The sequence below is a fragment of the Gossypium arboreum genome, chromosome 8 (genome assembly GCF_025698485.1).
Source record: "Gossypium arboreum isolate Shixiya-1 chromosome 8, ASM2569848v2, whole genome shotgun sequence".
NCBI lineage: Eukaryota > Viridiplantae > Streptophyta > Magnoliopsida > Malvales > Malvaceae > Gossypium > Gossypium arboreum.
Window position 1 is genome coordinate 137,929,869 of NC_069077.1, and position 21,745 is coordinate 137,951,613.

At 29.7% G+C, this 21,745-nt stretch overlaps 1 protein-coding gene across 1 annotated transcript; it reads left to right on the plus strand.

Moving 5' to 3' along the window:
- The first annotated feature begins 5,892 nt into the window (after positions 1-5,892).
- Positions 5,893-9,681, plus strand: LOC108467923 (uncharacterized). The gene is made up of 7 exons (XM_017768745.2): positions 5,893-6,328; positions 6,436-6,890; positions 7,007-7,121; positions 7,250-7,921; positions 8,525-8,602; positions 8,995-9,111; positions 9,257-9,681. The coding sequence occupies exons 1-7, from the start codon at positions 6,002-6,004 to the stop codon at positions 9,551-9,553; spliced, it is 2,061 nt and encodes a 686-aa protein (XP_017624234.1). The 5' UTR covers positions 5,893-6,001; the 3' UTR covers positions 9,554-9,681.
- Positions 9,682-21,745: the final 12,064 nt, after the last annotated feature.

A 21,745-nucleotide genomic window follows, 5' to 3' on the forward strand; every position in this document is an offset into this window, starting at 1 on the left:
ATCTCCAATTCACAATCCAGTTCATTAATTTATCACATATCTAAATATATTCCAGTCCAATTCAAAGTCAATTTCATATTTTCATCAAAATAAGCTATTTTCTATAGTATTCAATTTAATCCTCTATTCCGATAATCAATCTCAATTATAACAATTCAATTCAAATAATTACTTTATCTTACCTCAATATCATACCATTCAAAACAACACAAATATGCCAAAATTTTAGTGATTCGAATATTAGAAATACAAATCGAAGATTTGAGTTACTCGTTGTCAGCTCTCGCCTTTCTATTCCCTCTCGATGGCCCTGCGTTGTCTTTAGCTACGAATAATAATCCAACAATACATAATGTCGAAACCATTTTAAGTTTGAAGAACGGGAATCGACTTTAAAATGAAATATGGAGTCGCCAGATCAGATCACCTTAAGATTATCATTTTAATAAAATATTTTGATTTATTAAAACAATGATTTTGGGTCTACGAAATTTGAAAAAAAGGGTTCGGGAGTCGGTTACGCACGAGGAAGGGTTAGCACCCTCGTAACGCCCAAAAATTGGTACCTAATTGATTAATTAATTTCTTAATGTCAAAATTTTGAAAAGATTTTAGAATACGATCCCATTTAGAAATGTTTGAATATACTCGAATTGGATGTTAAGATTTTTTTGTTTCGAAGGAATAAAATATCACATCCAGTACGTTAGGATACAACAATTCAAACCCTCAAAACTAAGATCATCTCATGATTTCCAGAATTCATGCATTGAAATTTCAAAAGGATATTCAGTTATTTGGTCAAACGGTAAATCGAAACCTAGCACGTTAGGGCACGATTTCTCAAATTTCCAAATACGAAATATTGCCTTATTTTTGAAAACTTTTGAATAATAACATCAAGTGCTTTGCTTTAAAGAGATGTATTTTTTACTTTGAAACCCTGATATGCGAATGCAATTGCCACGTAAACAAGATCGAATGCACTAATAAAACAATTTGTGATGGTCACCTAATATACATTATTTACAAACTAACATGATAATCAAAAGGAAAATGAATTAAAAGACATATATAATAAATTAAAAATATAAAGCAAATCGAAATAGAGTGTAAGACAATTTGAAAATGATAATGAATGAGTTCAAAATAATAACTGAAAAAAGAATCAAAATCAATAATATACAAAATGATTTTTTAGAAAAAAAAAGAAAAAATAATAATAATAATAATAATAATAATAATAATAATAATAATATATGACAAAATCTAAAATAAGTAGTGTATATACATATATAAAAAGCAAAATAAATCACATGAAGAAAAGTTCAAAATAAACAATAAATACATTTAAAATAAATAATATGTATAAGAGTTGGAAATAAATATTATGTAAAAACTTGAAATAAACAAATAGAATAGAAATTTGAAAAAATAAAATAAAAAAATAAAATGAATTTATATATAAAAATAATAAGTAAATAAACAAACGAATAAATACTAAGTATTTAGCTAATTAATTTAATAGTATGATAATAATAATAATAATAATGGTGGTAATAATACCAATAATAATAATAACAATACTAATTAAAACAACAGTAATAGTAATAATAGAAATAATAATATTAAAAATATTAATAAACATAATAATGATAAATATAAAACTCAAATTAATTAATTTAACAATAAAATAGCCAAAATAATCGAAAAAGGATTAAATTGAATTGAAAATAGAAGTTTTGGGGCCAAATCGGAAACAAAAGATAGGGGAAGGACCGAATTAAAACATGCGCAGAACAGGGAGGGACCCAAAAGCAAATATCCCTTATCCCTAAACACGCAGTTGCCAGGGGGACCAATTTCTAATTGCAGTAGATCCGTGGGGAAAATTTAGAAATAAAAAATAATTTTAATTGTAAAATCATAAAAAAGCGGAGGGATCAAACTGGCAATTAGACCATCACTTAAAAAACACACGGATCTCCTAGCGGGTCGGGTCAGTCGGATGGGCAAGGCTCAAAACTTCGTCGTTTTGGCCTATATGCATTGGCACCAAAATGGCGCCATATGGGGACACTATAAAAACCAATTTTTTTGGTCAAAAACCTCATTTCCCTTCTTCAATCTAAAAAAAAAAAAACAAAACCTTTCCCCACAAAACCTCTCAAGCCATTCCCATCCAGTCCAAAGCTCCGGTGCCGGACCAGTGTAACGGCCACCGGTCGCCGGCGACGGGGCCGCCGTCCACGGTGGCCGGAGATAAAAAAATTAGCCATTTTTGGCCTTTCTAAACCCTGACTCCGAAAATGCCATCTTTCATCGGAGATGGCGGCCTCGATCTTCCCCACGACGGCGCGAAAGCAAAGAAAGGTAAGATTTTTACCCTCTTTTCATTTATTTCTTTTTAAAAAAAAAAACAAGTAAAGGAAAAAGAAATAAATAAATGAAAGCAAAGTGAACAACCTTTTCGAAATCTCTTTCGGTTCTTAACCTTTTAATTTCGTGTCTATATTCGAAAACAAAAAAAAAAACCTCCTCTTTACACTGTTGAGAATGGCTTTATATAGCCTAAATACAACTATTTACTGCGTGCTTGTAAGTGTGGAGCGAAGATCATGGAAGCGTGGCGCACGACTCGGAAATGGGCGCGACGTGCGGCGCCTGGAGGCTAACTTGGCTGCGGTGCAATGGAACCCTAGGGTTCCTAAGAATCATTTGATCTTTGGGCCATTTAGGCCGATACAATTTTGGGTCTAAGTTTTAGGTTCATTTGGGCTTTGATTGAATTGGGTTTGAGGGTTGGTATTTGGGTTTTAATTGGCTGTAAATGGACTTTGTATTTTGGACTGTTGTTTATTGGGCCCCGGGCTAAAATTGGGCCCTACACATAATATCAAATTCTCGTTCAAACCACAATCAATTACAAAGTCACACATATTTTACAATTAATCAATTTAGTCCTTAAACCCGAGACAAGCATAACTTTCAATTTAGACCTTCGGATTAAAATCTAAGTTCACATATATTCATTAGGGACGTTATATTTTTTATTACTACCGAAATTTTATAACAATTTTACATTTTATTTAATTTGGTCCCTAATGTACAAAATTATCAAAAAAGCTTTACAACATAGTCATTTTTTTTAATTAAGCTTAATTTCTATTGATTTAACACATAAATTATTCAGTTATCAACAATGGTATCTCATCAAAACTTCACCAATTGATCAAAGTGATTCTTGGATTAGCTTAAACAAACTTCTAAAATAAAAAAAAAATCTATAAAAATTGAAGAAAAATGACTAGAGATTTACTTGCATTTAAGGACCAAAAGCTTCAAAACTTGAAAATGGAGTTAAACTTCTTAGTCTTAGTAGTTAGTTGGAGGAGATGAATTTATCTCTCCTTCCGCTGAAAATGTTCTTTTGTAGTTGGATTAAAATTAAATTAACTTTAACTAATCATATTCTAATTATAAGTAATCTTATTTTACTTAATTAAACCAATGTCATCATACCGTCCACTAATCCTTATTTGAATATGGTCTAATTGCTATTTTAGACCTTTGGTTAATTGCTATTTAAGTCCCAAGCCTTAATCTAATTAAAAATCTATAGCGATTAAACTTTTACAATTTAGTCTCTAAGCTAATATTTCTCACAATTTTGGTTAAATCACTTAATCAAATTTTAATTCATAAACACAACAACTCTATAAATATCTCTATTAAATATTTACGGACTCGATTTACGAAAATAGGATCGCGAAATTGCCTTTTTTTGACACCATTAGAAACTAGGTCGTTACATGATACATTTTCTACTAGTGATGCTTATACTTTTGGTTTTTCTTCTTCTGGTATATTACTATGTTATAGACTTGATCAGACTACCCACAAAGGCTCAAAGGCCCACCCAAACAGTGGAAGGGTTTGGACAAAAATATAGGCTCGAAAAATAGATTTGAATAAAAAATAAGACTTGTTTTCTAAACAGGCTGAGTCCCGGGTAGGATTTTTGGCCTGGCCCATCTTAAATCAGTCTATACTTTCTTTTCTGTTGTTGTTTTGTTGTCGCTTTGATTTATATTGCTACAATTTCGTTGTTATTATTTGGATTGTATAACTTGTGTTTTATTATTAATTTTGTTACTATTTTAGTTGCTAAATTGCAACTATATTAGTGCTATTTAAGTATAAAAACTTTTTTAACGTATTTTCAATTTGTTGGAAAATATTTATTTTAATGTTTCCAGTGTATTTGATGTATTATATTTTTTTAATAATTTTTTATATAAAAAAATTAATATGAGTGGGTTGGGTCAGGCTTGGGTTTAACATTTTTAATCTAAATCGGGTTTAGGTAGAATTTTACATCTATTTTTCGGGTCGAGCCCAAGTCTAAAAAATAGGCCTAAAATTTTGTATCAATCCGGCCCAACTCAACTCATGATCAAGTCTACTACCTTACTATGTTCTTCTATTTTTACTGCTTATTTACTCATTTGCATTAATGATTGATTTCATAGTTATGCTACATGGCTGGTCAGATTAAGAGGGAGTCTTGTGTAGAATATCACATTTACTTTGCTTGAACATTAATATTGTATTTTGGTTAAAAATACAAAAGAGGGAGATTGATAGTGCCACTTACACTTTTCAAATGCAAAGTCAATTTACAACTTAACTTGAATGTAGGGGTGTAAATGGGTGTAAATAAACAGAACGTTTGATGAACTGTTCACGAACAGTTCATATAACGTTCGTTTATGTTCATTTTTTAAGCTAAATAAACGAGTATGAACAAAAATTTTATGTTCGTTTAATAAACGAACAAATACAAAAAGAGGTGTGTTCGGTTCATTTATGTTCACGAGCAAGTTCGTTTAAAAACTTATTTTTTGGCTCGTTTATTTATTAATGATATTTTCTTATAAAAATTCCATTTGTATATATTAATAAAATTATCTTGGTTTGTATTTTTTCATTTATAATATAATTATTTATATTTATATTTGACTATTTTATATCTAACCAATATATGTGTGTATGTATTTATTTATTGTTAGTTTATTTATTATTTATTAACATTGTTATGAACATATTCGGTTAAGTTAAATGAACATATTCATGAACATGTTTGATTAAGTTAAATGAACATGATTGTGAACATTAAACAAACGAACATGAACACACATAATTTTAAATAAATGAACACTAACAAAATTTTGAAATTCTTAAAAAACACAAATTGAACACGAACAAGCTTTAAAATAAACAAATAAACATGAACAGATGTTTGTTCGTTCGTTCAAGCTCGGTTTATTTACAGCCTTATGTATATAGATGGTTTTCTGTAACTTATTCTATAAGTTGGCATTTCTTTCATCGGAAAACATCGACTTTTTAATGTATATATTGAACATTTTTGAACAACATTTTATTGGATTAAAAAGTAAAAGAAAAAAAAATCAAGTCATTAAGGACTGTTTAACAACTTTCAACATGATCAAATTCTCGTCAAATTTTTTTTAAATAAGTCAATTTACCTTTTTTTTAATAAAAATACGGACTAAAATATTAATTTTTTAATAATGTTAGCATGCTAATCTACATTGTATATTTCGCACTAACATGACACTATTTTCCTTATATATCACATTAATAAATAATTTAAAATTTATAAAAATAAATTTAAAAATAAAATAAATTTAAATTTTAAAAATATAAAAGTTTATAAAAGTACACGTGTATTGTCGAACTGTCATGTGAACATTTTGTTAAAAAATAATATTTTTTGAAAATTATTGTTAAATTCAACTCTTTGAGAAAATGGAGTTCAAATTTTGCTTAAGAAAAAGAATAAAGTCCAAAGATAAAAATATAAAATTTAAGGACTTAATTTGTTATTATGCATATATTTTAATCTAAAGGTTTACGATTGCGAGGTATCGTTTCGTTTCGCAGCAGCAAAGCAAACCAAAACTAGTCCACAGCCATGGCGAGCGAACATCTTCCATCCTCCTCCTCCGCCGCAGCCGCCGCCACTTCTCCGGAAAACCGGCACCGTTCGATATTCGACCTCCCTGTCAACTTCTTCGATTCGTGTCGTTTGCTTTGTCCTTCTTTAACTTCAGTCTTCGAGCCCCTCTCAATCTCCGAAAACTATTCTTCAGAAAACCCTCATAGCACCGATGACAGGGAAGAAAAGAGCACCAAAACCGGCGTCTTTTTTCCTAGATGGACTTGCAACACCTGCAAGGCTGAGTTTGACTCTCTCCAGGACCAGCGCTCCCACTTCAAATCCGACATTCATCGTTTCAACGTAAATTTTCTCACCTTTTCCTTTTGAATTTTCTTTATTTCTACTTACCTCTGAAATCTACATAGGAATCGAAGCTATGGGTATTTTTTCGTTTTATCTGATTATAGGTAAAACTAAGCATTGCTGGTAAGGATATTGTAAAGGAGGAAGATTTTGATGAGTTGACTACGGATTCTTTCAAAGACTATGATGTCTCGAGTATTTCAGGGTCTGAGGATGAAGCTGATAAGGGATCTTATCCTCGTAATGATGCCTCCAAGGGATTGATTGAAAATATTAGGCAGAAATTGTTTATTCTTCTTCAAACGGGAGAGAGAGTTTCAGTTTGGAAATCTTTGATTTTAAATGAGTCTGAAAGTGTTTCATATGAGAATGATAAAGATGCGTGGAATGATAATCCTTTGTGCTTGAGAGAAAATGAGGTTATTGAGAGATTGAGAACTTTGATTCAAGAGCCTAAAGATAGTACAAGTTTCAGGATTGTGCTGCTTTCAAGTGGTGGCCACTTTGCTGGATGTGTGTTTCATGGTAACACCGTGGTGGCTCACAAAACGTTTCACAGGTCTGCATTTATATATATGTTATTGTTCGAATGATAGTAGTAGTGAATGTAGCAAACATTGTACTTCATCATGGGATATAGGTGTTAAGGTGATAATCCTATTTGCTGTCTTGTAGATATGTGGTGAGGGCCAAGGCTGGTAAGAAACAGTCATCCAAAGATGCAACTGGGAAGGCTGCACATTCTGCTGGAGCTGCACTCCGGCGGCATAATGAACTTGCGTTGAAGAAGGTAATGACATTTTGTTTTTGCCATTAGATCCTTTATGTTATGTTACCATCCTGATACCTAGCAGTGTTCTAGTGAAAAGGCTTTGAACTCCACAAATGTTGACTGGTACCTGTGATGTTAATGTTTAGGAAATTCAAGAGTTGCTTGCTTCTTGGAAGTCTTATTTTGATGCCTCATCTTTCGTTTTCATTCATGCTCCTTCAAGCAATCGAAACGTGCTTTTCGATGGGGATAAACCTTGTTTCAGTCACCAGTTTTGTGCCATTCAAAATGTTCCATTAACTGTTCGTAGGCCCACCTTAAAGGAGGTCAAGCGTATATATAGCCAACTCACACAAGTTTCTTATGAAGTGGAGGAGAAAGAAATTCCACCTAGCACCAAAGAAGACATGTTGTTAAGTAGTAGCACCAATGATAATGGCAACCACCTAGACCCTTGCAAAGAGGAACTAGGGAATAACTTGAATTGTAGGGATTCTTCTAAAAGTCCTTCAATCAATGTAAAATCTGATACTATATCAAGCGAGAGTGATAGCGAAGTTGTTTGTACTTCAACACCTTTGCATGAAGCAGCTCAATCCGGAGATGGTCAAAAAGTTCTGGAACTCCTGGAGCAGGGTTTAGATCCCTGTATTAAAGACCAAAGAGGGCGAACCCCATATATGCTGGCCAATGAGAAGGAAGTCAGGAATACTTTTAGACGGTTCATGGCTTCAAACCTTGAGAAGTGGGATTGGAATGCTGCTAAAGTTCCTAGCGCCTTAACTAAAGAAATGGAGGAATCTCAAGCAGCCAAGCAGGTATTTTTATCTATCTTCCTTGATCTTATATCAGAGCATTCACCAAGAATCTTATTGGCAGTTGATTTGCTTAACCTCTGATTATGCATTATAGTACGCTATAAATAGTTAAGGTTATCTAAGTAGCTATGGATTAAGCAGGCTGAGTATTGTTTAATATTTTCTTCATATAAAAGGTAAAAATCTTTGCATAACCATAAGTCATGAGATATTCTTTCTTCCTATAAACAATAAGTGTCTTTGCATAGCGATCGATCATGAGGTCAATCATGAACTATTCAAAGTCAATAGAAGCATATTTTCTTTGATTAATATGTTTAATGCTGCCAGATTTTGCTTTAGTATTACCATGGTATGCTACCTCTTTTCTCTCTCATTCACCAATGCACATGCACTCCATCAAAGAATGGGAATTATTTCATCAGTCTCCATAGAATTTATTATTCTTTCAATATTTCTTTTCTTCTCGACTGTGGAACATCTCATCATCTAATAACTTGGGTTGTTGCCGTCCTTGGGTAAATTAAGTCGTTTATGCAGTGTTTTTATATTCCATATTGACTTCTGAGTTCTGATGACTTTCTCCGTATATGGATGTATCAGGCAGAGAAAGAGTCTAAGAGGAAAGCGAGAGCAAAGGAACTAAAGAAATTGCGTAGAGCCAGGGAAAAGAAAGCTCAGGTAAATATTCCCTATTAATTACTGCCCCAAAATTTCATGCTCAACACCCCTCCCAGAAAATTTAAAGAATATATGATCAAAAGAAGAAAAATTGCTCTTATCTTGGATCCAACATTGAGTAAAACTATAATAAAACACGTGTTCATCATATATATGCCCTTTTAGTTCAATTTCCTGTTTGATATTGGAGTTCAGAGATGACTTTGAAATTGCCTTTTATGTTCAAGAGAATGTGCATGTCTGCGTATCTGTACTGTAACTATGTGTCCATCCATGGGAATGGAATTTGGTATCTTCTTGAAATTATGTCGTAAAGCTTCGTCACAATGAATTTCTTGATGCTTATTAGGAATGTTGACACACTTGGTTTGAATTCCCATATTGATATGCAGGCTGAGGCTGCCCAGTCCCAGAAAACCATAGCAGTTTCACAAAATCAGGCCACTGTAGCCTCGGTTTCAAAGGGATGGCAATCCCAATCAGTTGGTATATCGCGAATCTCTAAAGAGGTGGGATTAAATTATTGATTTTAACAGTGCCTTCTCTGTTGAATATTTAGTTTTTCTTCTGTTATTTTTCACTTTAAATCCCCTCAAATTAAGCAATGTTAAGACTTTTCTTACATTTCCCCCCTCCTGCTGTGTTACTGAACAGGAGGAACTAAAGAGAGCACAGGCTCTTGAGAGGGAAAAGAGAGCCGCCGCTGCTGAGAGGAGGATTGCTGAAGCAGCAGCTGCCGCCACCCACAGCCGTGATGCTCAAGGCAGTAGCATGACAGTAGGATCAACTACTAGTTTACAATCAAAAAGTGGATTATCAGTTCCAGGTGATAGTAGCTGCTCATGTTGTAATACATCACTGGCTGGAAAAGTGCCCTTTCACAGGTATAATTACAAGTATTGCAGCACCTCTTGCATGCATGTTCACAGAGAGATTCTTGAAGATACATAACCAGTTATATGCATATATATATATATATATATCAACTAGGCATAGTGGGATTTCTCTAGTTATATATGCCTCATGTTTTTCTCCATTGTTATTCACAAGTAATAATATATATTCTTTGCTGAACTAAATCTTCTTCCTTCTCTGCTTCCTTTGCCAAATAAAAAATTGATAAATTTACTCCTTTGTTGAGTTGTAAGTTCATCCAATGTTCCAAGGAAAACAAATGACAACCATGGCTGCTATTTTTTTATTTTTTATTTGTACAATTATTATAATCTGGCGAGGGAATGTTTAACACCAGAATTTGAACTCTGAAGTGATAACACAAGGTTTTAAGTTGCTCTTGAATAATGGGAACAAAGTAATTGATGTAGAGGTGTAAGGCCGTGGTGCTGATTTTTTTTTTTTATTTCTCAAAATTATATTGATATTAATATTAATATTAATATTTATAATTAAATTCAAGCAAAGAAGTTTACTTTATTACTAGGATTAAATTATACAATTTGTAAACAATTAAGAATTAAATTTATTATTATATTAACGTTGATCAAAAGTGTCTTAAAAGAAAACTTAAAACTGTATTAATATGATTTTTTTTAAACACAACAAATACAACGCAACAAAAAGCAAATAAATGATGCAATATAAACATCTCAAAATCTAATAACATGTCAGTCGAACATATATTATGCTGTTTCTGTATTTGGTCTTGGTATAGGAGAAAAATACATGTTAATAGTTATATAAATATGATTATTATATATATAAATGTGATATGAATATATGAAAATAATTTTACGTTGGGTCTAACATTAAAAATTCTTGGAAACCCCTAAATGACAATTTTGACGCTTTATTTGGAAGTAACATTTTGTCAAACGGTTCTCGCCGAATATAGTTGGCGCATTAGCCGACTCAACGAAAATCGAATGATGTAGATTAACCTTAAAGACACTATCCTCTCTTCCATACATATTATTAGGATTCTTTTGTTTAACTCAAAATATCTTTGGAAAAATAATATTTAGAAAATAACTTATTTTTTTAAAAATTAATATTTTCTGGTGTTTAAATAAATTTGTATAAAATATTTTCTGTTATTTGATAGACTTCTTAAAAATATTTCATAAAAGTTACTTTTAATGAAATAAATATATATTTGAGATTTTCTTATCTTTTTATTTTTTAATTGAGTTAATTTTATATCTATATATTTATATTTTACAATGTTTTTGCATATAATAAAAACATTTTGTTAAATTCAAGTTCATTACAACTCATTTTTAGTTTACATGACTACTAAGTAAGTATTTTTATTTTAAAATGTGACATTAACAAAATTGACAAAAAAAAATTAACAATGTTAACAATTGGACTTGATTTTCAAATCGCAAAGTATAGAGACTAAATTGTAAATTTGTAAAGAGTACATAGACTTATAACATATTTTAACCTTTATACTACAAAACATTTATTATTAATATATTTATAACTGTAATAAATATTTATTATTAAAATATTAATATTGAATATTTTCAATAATATATGAAGAATATTATTTAAAATTTATTATTAAAATAAAATTAAAATATTAAATAATTTATTAAAATAATAAATTATATTAATTATTTATTATATGACTAAATATAAATAATTAAATATGTGTGTTTAATAATATTAAAATAAATAATATTATATATTTTAAATATTTTAAAAATAAAATAAAATTTATTATCAATATAATAATATTAAGTTTGATTTAAGTTAATTTTATATAAAAAAATTACATTTAGATGAGGTTTTTTTAGAAAATAACTTGCACTTTTTCTAAAAAATAAAATGGCTTATTTTACGTTGATCTGTAAGTCATTTTTTGTTGACCAAACTGTTTTCTGTGAAACAAACACAGGAAAATGTAGAAAACATTTTCCGTAAAACTTTTTACATGTAAATAAACGGATCTTTAATTCATATTTGTGAATTTGGTTGGTCATTACTCAACTAGCAACTCTCGAACAACAATAAGACACATGTAATACAAGGATCCACTATTAAATTTATAAATAATCCGTCCTTACTAGGGATGGATTCAGGGGCAGTTGCTTCCATGGAATTTTCAGATTTTTTAATTTTATATATAAAATATCATGTATTTTAAATTTGATGTTCACATTATATAACATTCACCCCAACCAAATTGTATTTCATATCATTTACCTCTTAAACCATAAGGTTTACTTTATATTAACAAAGTGTTTTTTAATTTTTAATTATATGACTTTAATAATAATAATCAAATATTAATATATGATGAGCCTCGAAAGACTAAACTTAGAGGCTCAATATGAACTTTTTTGTATTTTGATTTGTATGTCTTGCTAAAGAGTTATATTCCTCTTATAAGGTACTGATACTGCTGATAGAAAAAGAAAGGAGTTTGATGCAGAGACTGCAAGCACAGAGTAAAAAGTACAAATTATCTTCCTCTCGGCTCCTTACACAAAAAACCTCTTAGTAAATATTTTTACATAAATTATGTTATTTATTTATATGACTTATTGTTTTTTTTTTCCCTCAATATGTTGTTATTTAATATATTATTATAGTCTTCAGGTTTTTCAGATTAAATTATGGTCAACAAAAAGACCGAATCTTTTTTCGAAAAAAGGGTGACAGAAAGCAATTACGATCAATCAATTCCTTAACCTTTTGTTATTAGTGGAGAAAAATCAAATATTAGATCTTCCAAGCTCACGAACAAGATATCAGGTTTTCTCAATCCCAATTTCCTTTTCAGATTAAATAATGGTCAACAAAAAGACCGAATCTTTTTTCGAAAAAAGGGTAACTAAAAGCAATAATGATCAATCAGTTCCTTAACCTTTTGTTAATAGTGGAGAAAAATCAAATATTAGATCTTCCCAAGCTCACGAACAAGATATCAGGTTTTCTCAATCCCAACCTCCTGAATGATAGTATTAGTTATTCTCTTTTGCATATTGGAAAGAAATATTTAATTTTATATACTATGATTTTTTCTTTTAATTTTTTTACAGTTAAATCGTTCTTACTTTTTAAAAAACATTAAATTGATTTGTTTGATAAGAAAAAAAATCCGAGAAGAATTGACACTTTTTTATGTTAAAAAAATGTCGTTCGGATTTAAAAATTTCACCCCTTGAAGTAAAATATTGGATCCATCCCTGGTCCTTACCAAGATTTAGTGTTGATGCAAGATTTAGTGCCGGAGGTTGCAGATGATTCACACAAGAGTGCCAAGACATCAAACTCCAACACCATTCTTCCGTAAATTTTGAAATCTAAAAAGTAAAAAAACTAAATTCTTAAAAAGTACAAGTACATGAACTAAATTCCTAAGTTTTGAAAGTAGGAGGACTATAAGCATATTTTAACCAAAAAATTAATTAAATAATTTCACTAATTGAAGAACATTTCTTATACATCTGCTGTAATAATAAATTTATTTATTTATTCACTTACAACTACTGCAAGAAGCAAGCAAATGGTGAGATCTTGGCCTCCACTAGCAACCACCAACCCAAAATATATCACCTTCATCATTAATTTGTAACAATTATTTAGCAAACAAATCAATACCACCTCTATGTTAGACAAGGACCAAACTAGAAACTTTTAGGATCAAAATTAACTTATATATTTTATAAGATTTAAAATATAATTTTATTGTTTTATTGATTTATATCTTTATAATTATTTAAAAGACAATTAAAATTTTATAATTTTAAGGGGTTAAAATGTACTTTTACTATTACTAACTTATAACTTTATAAAATTTAAAGGGTTATAAATGTAATTTCTCATTTTAGGATGCCCGGGCCCTTGCCAGCTCTCCCTCGATGCCGCCTCTGTGCACTGGGTATTCATTCTTGTAATGACCTGATTTTTGTAGGTGTCAAAAAGATCGACTGTTTTGAGTTATTCGAGAAGTTAAGTGGAGAGATTTTTGAGAATTAATTTCTGGGAGAGTTAAGAATTAGTGTTTAATTTGATTCATTAAGAGGTATAATGAGTGGATTAATTGTTTTTTGGGCTTTGTGGACGGTGGTTTCTTCCATTTTTTCAACAAAACCATTCTGCAATGTCTGCAGCAAAACCATTCAAAGAGTGGAAGAAGTGAAAAGGAAAGAAGAGGGTATATTTATTATCAGGTCCCTGGTGGAATTAAAGAGGAAAAAAAACTCACAGTGACCAACATGTGTCACTTTTTAAGTGGGTCAGGTGTATTGACACTTCATCGACTAACAGTTAAAGGGCAAAATTAGGGAATTGGCAAGAGCTTGGCCCTTAAAATGAAAATTTTTTCATTTAGACTCTTTAAATTTTTTAAAATTTTAAATTAGTAAATGTAAAATTATATTTTAATCCCTAAAATGATAAAAATTTGATTTAATATTTTAAAAATTATAAAAACATAGACTGTTAAAATGGTAAAATTATATTTTACTATCGTAAAAATTACAATTTAATTTCGACCCTTAGAAAATTTTATGGCTTCCCCTTACTAACAGTACCACATTGATAAATAAATTTAAAGTTCAAATATCAATATCAAAATTTTGAATGTTCAAATATCATATTAAAAGATTTATTAAAGCTCAAGTACTAAATCTGAGATTAAGCAAATTATTTATCCAAAATTTAATAGATTTAGCTCCTACCAATAGTTTTTATAAGGTTTTTATAAATTAGACATTACTCGACTTGAATTACTATTTAACAATAAAAACATTTTAACTTAAATTTAATTATAATATAAGAATATTAATATAAAATAAAATTTTAGGTAATTTGTCTTCCTCGAGCATGGGTGAGAAAGTAAAAAAAAAAATATATATATATATATATTATGATTTGAGTTTTAAAGAATACTCGTTTTTCAATTTTGGTTAAACTTTTTATTTATTTTGGTATTTAAAGTATTCTTCCTTTATAATTTTTAACCTAAAATTTAATTAACGTTAACAAAATTTTAGCCAATTAAATAGTGTAATTTAATTTTATTTATATTTCATATATGAGTATAAATGGTTAAATCGTAAATTAAACTAAAAATTAATATAATAACTCGACTAGAACTACAAATAAAAATCTGATTTTTTTTTACAATTAATCAATCATTAACTCATAAATTATTAAAAAACTATATTAATAGAGTTAAATAGGTAAATTGCTTAAAATTTTAAAAATACAAAACAATTTTCTTATATTTACATTTACTAATTTTTATCAATAATTAATAATTAAATAATTTCTTTTTCCATATAATTTTTTTTGTTATATGTGTTTTTTAAGGTGGTGATAGCTCCATCATTAGTAAATTACAAGCATGCATTCTCCACCTTTCAACTTCAAAAATATTTACTTTATGAGTTTCCTTAAAGTGGTCACTTGTTTGTTAGGTCAATTGACAGCACACTATTATCTTATTGCTTATTTCATTTTACAAATTTGTCTCTCTCTTTTTTTTTTTCTCTATTTGGTTAAATAGTGTTTCAAATCCCTTTATAATTATACATCTGCAATTTAGTCCATTTACTTTAATTTCCAAAAGTTTAATTTCTTTATTTTCCAAATTTTCAAAATTCAAATCCAGTTATACACACTAGTAAATTTTTTTTGTTAAATTTACTTGCAGAACATTTTGAAATAAGAAAGTTACTCACTCAGTATCCATGTAACTAAAAAAATAACGTTGTAATACTTGAATTTACAAAATAATTTTAATAGTGCTAGCAATTGAATTTGTATTTTTTAAATTCAAAAAATGGAATGACTATATTCCTTGAAATAAAAAGTACAAAACTAAGTTCCAAATGTGTGAAGAGTATAGGGACTTAGAGGATATTTTAAGCTTCTCAATCTAATTATGTCCATAGCCCCTATACTCTTCGAATTTTTGAAACTTATCCCCTCTACTTTTAATTTTAAAAATTCATTTCCTCTACTTGATAGATTTAAAAAAATAAAGTTCAATTAGTAACGTTGTTAACTAACTTCCGTTAAGTCTTAATATGTGTTATCATTTGAACTTTAATTATTAAATTGGACATTTGAATATTGAAATGCCAGGAATTAAAATTTAACAAAATCCCATTAACATAATTGTCAATTGGACTTTATATCTTAAATGAAACAAGTAAAATGACTAAATTCTTAGAAATGAAAGTAAAAAACTAAATTTTAAATGTTAAAAGAGTACATGTACTAAAGGTATAGTTAGACCTTCCTATTAATATGCAAAGGTAAGGTGTCCGAAACTATGAATGTAAGCTTCAAGTCTGTTGAAGGATTAGAATATTGATAAATAGTGAAAAGTTGAATATTACATATTTTTACATTCAATATTTTGCAATTTAAATATTATAAATTTAGAATTTTGATACTTTTATATATATATATATATATATATATATATATATATTATTCATAATTAATTTCAACTAGATTTGCCGCTCTCTCTTTTTTTTTCGAATAGATCACTAAAGTTTTCAAATTTTATAAGTTAAATCGGGAGTTAACAAATATTTTATAAGAGTATAATAAAATATTTATAATAAAAAATATATGTCTATTTTTAAGATTACTTGTGAAATAAAAAAATACACTATCAGTGTACTAAATATTGACCTATGTTTATGTGTGGTTAAATTGTCTAGCAAGTCCTATGCTATAGAATTAGAAACAAACTAGTTTCATTTATTATAAAAATAAAAAATAGTCTTTATTTCATTTAATTCTAAAGAAAATAGATAAAATTGTAAATGAGAGTAAAGTTAAACGTTAAAAATAGTAATTTAATTTTTTCATATTTTATTTTATTTATTAAATTCGAGTCTCACTAATTTTCCTCTTTGAACTATAAAAAACTAATTGTGATCTATACGATTCTTTAAAATTGTATATATTAAATCGCTTAATTTGACCTTGAGACTTGTCAAATAGTTTTAACATTTATATAAATTATGATTTAAAATATATAAATGTAATATATAGTTATTTAAATAATTTGTTTAATTTATTTATTATCCATTTAATTTCTATAATTTAAAAAATATATATATTTTAATTAAATTATCCTTTCAAAGTATTTAATTTTAAAATATCTTTATCTTTATCTTTTGAGATATATATTCCTATATTATATATATTTAGATTTGTGTTTATTTTAATAATTATATATTATCTATAATTTTAAGTTAATGTTTAAACATGAATTTAGAAAATTAGATAAATAGAAATTAAAAATTTAATTTATCCCTTTAATTTAACTAAAATATTATTTATTTGTGTATTATTTATATTATATATTGGTATTTATTTTAAAGGATCAACCTAGGTATTTTTCTTTGAAAATAAAAATTGAGAGTGAGAGAAGGGGAAGTGGTCTTATAAGGTTAGAGAAGGGAAGTCCTGCCCTGGTTCAATTTTAATTTCATTTTATTATTATCTAATAATAAAATTAATATATCACTATAAATATTTAATAAAATTCCAATGAGAGAGTGGGCAGCAATTTTAATTTCATTTTTAATTATTATTTAATAATATTATTAATATATCAATATAAATTTTAATAAAATTCCAATGAGAGATTGGGTAATGGAGATGAGGTTTGATGGATTTTTATTAAAATGAAAAATAAAAAATAAAAAATTAAATTTTTATTAAAAATGCAAACCTACTGCCCAAGTTAGCCATTCACGTGAGAATGGTTTTAATATTTTTGTTCTTGATATTTTTACATAATAGGTCTCTTAACTTTAGTCAATTTTCTAATTTAACCCTCATTTGTTTTAAATTGTTTTAACTTAGCAAGTTCGTGTTCTTAGTTTATATTTACTTTAATGATTATGAAGCTCATTAGCAAATATTATTATTATTTCTTTGTAATTTATTTCACAAATAAACTTTCTAAAAAAAAAACTTCATTATTGTTGGGGATAAACCCGATTAAGCAATAGACAAGTAAAATAACGAAGAAATTGAAAAGATTGAACACAAATATTTTACGTGAAAAACCCTCAAAGTGGGAAAAATCATAGGTAAAGATAATTTCACTATAACGACAAAAACAAATAGTACAAAAGATGGAGATAAAACTAAACCCTGAACTCAAAATAAGAACCCTCAAAACATAAACACAACATTCTCAAAAAGTTTATAAAAGCTAATATTTAAATGCGTTATGGGCTAATATTTCTAGGGTTGAAAAAAGGCCTGTTTATAGGTTAAATAATCTACACTGATCAAAGTTCAACTGAAACAAATATTCAGAGTTTAACCAAGAGAAGAAAACTGAGAAAATTGCATGACATGTCACAACGTCCTCGGTCGTGTCGTTGCCACGTCATTTCTGCTTCTGTCATGTTTTCATCATCATGTTGTTGCAATATCGCATGGCTTCTTGTCGCAACGCCACTCTCTATTTCTGTCTTATTTTGACCGAAATGCAAGGCATACTCCACAAATTTCCACCTTGACTTGTATTTCCACAATGTCTTTTTTTTCCAAAGCCCATCATGGGCCTATCTTGAACTATGCAAGATAGTCGAAGTTGTTCTTGAACTTTCCACAAATGCACGAAAGCAGTGCCTTATCTTTTCAAAATATGCACCCAGAAAAGAACCTCTCTTATATGAAATGGTCATACTTTTTTCTATCTTATAACCAAGTTGTCTCCACTTCAAACGAGTCAACTTCGAGTCCTTAATATATGAGGAATATTCTGTTTCACCGATCACCGTTGATCTTTCCAGAACATAAAGACTGTCAATCTTTTTACCTTTCATCAAAATGAGAGCCCTATGAGATACCTTAATGTTGCTTGACTCGATGTTAATTCTACAACCTTTCAAGTCAAAATTTCCCAATGAGATGAGATTTCTCTTTAAACCAGGTACATACCTAACGTCTGATATTGTTTTGATTGTCCCGTCGTGCATCCTGATCTGAACAATACCAATATCTATTACCTTATTGGGTGAACCATTCCTCATACGTACAACTTCACCTTCAACTAAACTATATATGGAAAATCAGTCCTATTGGGACACATGTGGAAAGAACACCTTAAATCCAGGATCCACTCGTACATAAGGTTGGAGCTTTCACTTGTACCAACAAGAAACCATAACCCTTGTCATCAACCAAATTAGCACTAGCTTTATCTTCCTTGTTGCTCTCTGCAGCTCTTTTATTTCACAGTTTGCAACAATCTGCCTTGATGTGGCTTAACTTCTTACAATAGCGACATATTTTGTCTCGCTTCCTTGATGCTACCAGAATCGAGGCTTGCCTATCTGACTTGTTACCCAGACCAAACTCATTGTCGAGTGTAATACCCTCACCCAATCCGATTGTCAAGTCCAGGTAAGGGGTGCCATAATTAAACCGGATCCTTTAACATACTTAGAATCTCATAAAATACAATTATATTGAATTACCTATTTATAAAAATTTACAACCGAGTCAAAATTTTTAAACAATGTTTATTGTCCGAACACTGGACTTTGAGGAATCTAAATAAATACAATATAGTTTCCCATTGGCGAAGTTCTTAAAAGTACCCCATTCCTATATGCATGACTATTAAATAACGAACCTTCTCAATCCCACAAGATGCGTGTTTTAAAATATGTTTCTGAGGAAGCTTTTGTTAAATAATGGTAATGAAATGCTTATTGGTGCTTGAAAAAGCATTTCACAGATCACTATGTAACATCCCAAAATAGGGCCTAGTCGGAATAGTAGTTTCGAGACCACAAATACGACATCAAAATATTATTTTATGATTATTATGAGGCCTAGAATATGAGTATATGCATGTGTTAAAGTTTCATGAAGAAATTCTATATGCATGTGTTAAAGTTTCATGAAGAAATTCTTTAAGTAAGGTGTTCAATTGGAAATTAGCGACTAAATTGAATAAATTGCAAAACTTGAATTCTAGAAGCAATTTGTATGAAATTGATTTGGGTTATGAATTAGAAGGTCTTGGAGACTAAGTTTCCCAATTTATAATTTTTTGGACAAAAATGGGCTTGCATGGATGAAATTTTGAAGAAATAGCATGAGGGCATTTTGGTCATTTGGCTTTTTAATGAAATAGAATGGGAAAAATCAAGCCAAAATCAGCCATTCTTCTTCTCCATGCTGCCAAAATTCTCTTGTCACCATAGATAAGGTTTTCAAGCTTTCCAAGCTTAATAGTAAGTGCTCACAAGCTCCGTTTTTAATGTTATTTGTATTTTTAAAATCCCGGTAGCTTGCTCTCTCCATTTCTACCCATATTTCATGCTAAGGTTCATGTTTAAAAATTTACCCATGCATGAGTCACTTGTATTTTGATGGATTATGGAGGAACATGAAAGATGAATATGTGTTAAACATCTTTTCCTAAGTGATTTTCATGAAAAACACTTGTAGGGACCATTTTGCAAAAGTTGTAAAATGTGTGGTAGAAGTGCGAAAATAATGGAAAATGAGGGTTTCCATAATAACGAAAAGTGTTCGGCTAGGCTTGGGTAAGGTAGAAATTGCATGTGTTTCATTATACGAGCTTAAGGACTAAATCGTAAAAATATCAAAGGTTAGGGGCAAAACGGTCATTTGGACTGGGGGTGAGAATTAGACTTGTGATGTATAATGCAAGGTATTAGTGATATAATTTTTTTGTTATAGACCCCGAGGAACAAATTCCGGAGGTCGATCGAGGTAAACGCAAGGTTTCAAAATAACTGAAACACAACTCCGAAACAAATACTAGGTAAGTTCGGATAACTTAAAGTAAACCCATAATATGCATATTTGTATGATTTATTAATGCATGATGATTTCATTTATTATTGGCATGAAATATCATAAAAATGCATATTTGATGGTAACATGTGAAAAATGTCTCGGTTGAGGTTGAAAAAGGGAATTCAATGGATAAACCCTGATTGATATATGTAACGAGATCCTGCATGTGTTGCAGTAAGGATTTAGCTTGAACGGGTGTTCTTTTGAATGGTCGAGCCTCCCGAAGAATATGTGTGCATTATGGATTTAGCCCGGATGAGTAATCTGATTAGGGTCTGAATTTAGCCTGGACTGGTAATTCAGATTCGAGCTCATTAAGGGTGTTTGTCGTATTAAAGGATTTAGCCTAGACTGGTAATCCCGACATCACCTTATGAGTTCAAAAAATAGGGGATTTAGCCTGGACTGGTAACCCCGCCATAAATGTGAGGTTCGCGAGAGTGCGTATAGGGAATGATCATTCGCATGAATTGACGGTTAATGGGTATTCCATCGAGATTTCCTAGAAACTCAATGAAATTAACATGAGATGTTTGTGTAAATGAGATGTTGAATGATGAGCTTATCTAGTTAAATTATATGATGCTTGATTATGTTACTAACTTATTGATTGAGTGCATGTAATAGGGAACCATTTAATAATTGTTGGTTTCCTTATCTATCATGGATGCATGTTAAATACTTGGTAAGTTTACTTTCCTGTTATTCGAGCTTACTAAGCATGTAAATGCTTACTCCTCTCTTTTTTCCTATCTCACAAAGTTCGAGGACTCATAAGGACTGGAAGACGATTGGAGAGTTGACACACTATCAACTAGTTAAGCTTTTTGGTATAAAGACATTTTTATTTTGTTCAATGGCATGTATAGGATTTTTAAGTATTTTGTTATATGTGTCATTTGATTTTCCAAATGAAGGCATGTAAAAATATGTTTATCTTTTTGTATATGGCCATGAAAATTGGCTTAATTGAAGTAGGCTAGGACCTACGAATTTTTGTATAGTTTTATTTACAAGTGATGGGTTGTTACCAATTGGCAATGAGTTACATGAATGAGCCAATTTCGGACGAATTAAAGTGACATAGAAACCCATAAACACTAAATGGGAAATAACTTTTCATATATGAAACTAATGATATGAGGTTTTCATACAACTAGTTTTATCAAGATTATTACAAGTGTATAATCATGTTTTCCTTCGAACTTGGAAACCACTAGGTATAAGAAGTAGAAAGGGGTGACTTAAGGCTTGGAAAATATCCTATAAGGGTCCACATGGTCGGATACATGGGCGTGTGTCTAGGCCGTATGTGACACACAGTTCCTTCCCATAGGTGTGCGCTAT

What these genes read in the sequence shown, in the direction of transcription:
- LOC108467923 (XM_017768745.2), top strand. Translation starts at nt 6,002, where the DNA reads ATGGCGAGCGAACATCTTCCATCCTCCTCCTCCGCCGCAGCCGCCGCC. An exon ending in GCTCACAAAACGTTTCACAG is followed by an intron (nt 6,891 to 7,006) that starts GTCTGCATTTAT and finishes GCTGTCTTGTAG; the next exon opens with ATATGTGGTGAGGGCCAAGG. An exon ending in CCAGGGAAAAGAAAGCTCAG is followed by an intron (nt 8,603 to 8,994) that starts GTAAATATTCCC and finishes ATTGATATGCAG; the next exon opens with GCTGAGGCTGCCCAGTCCCA.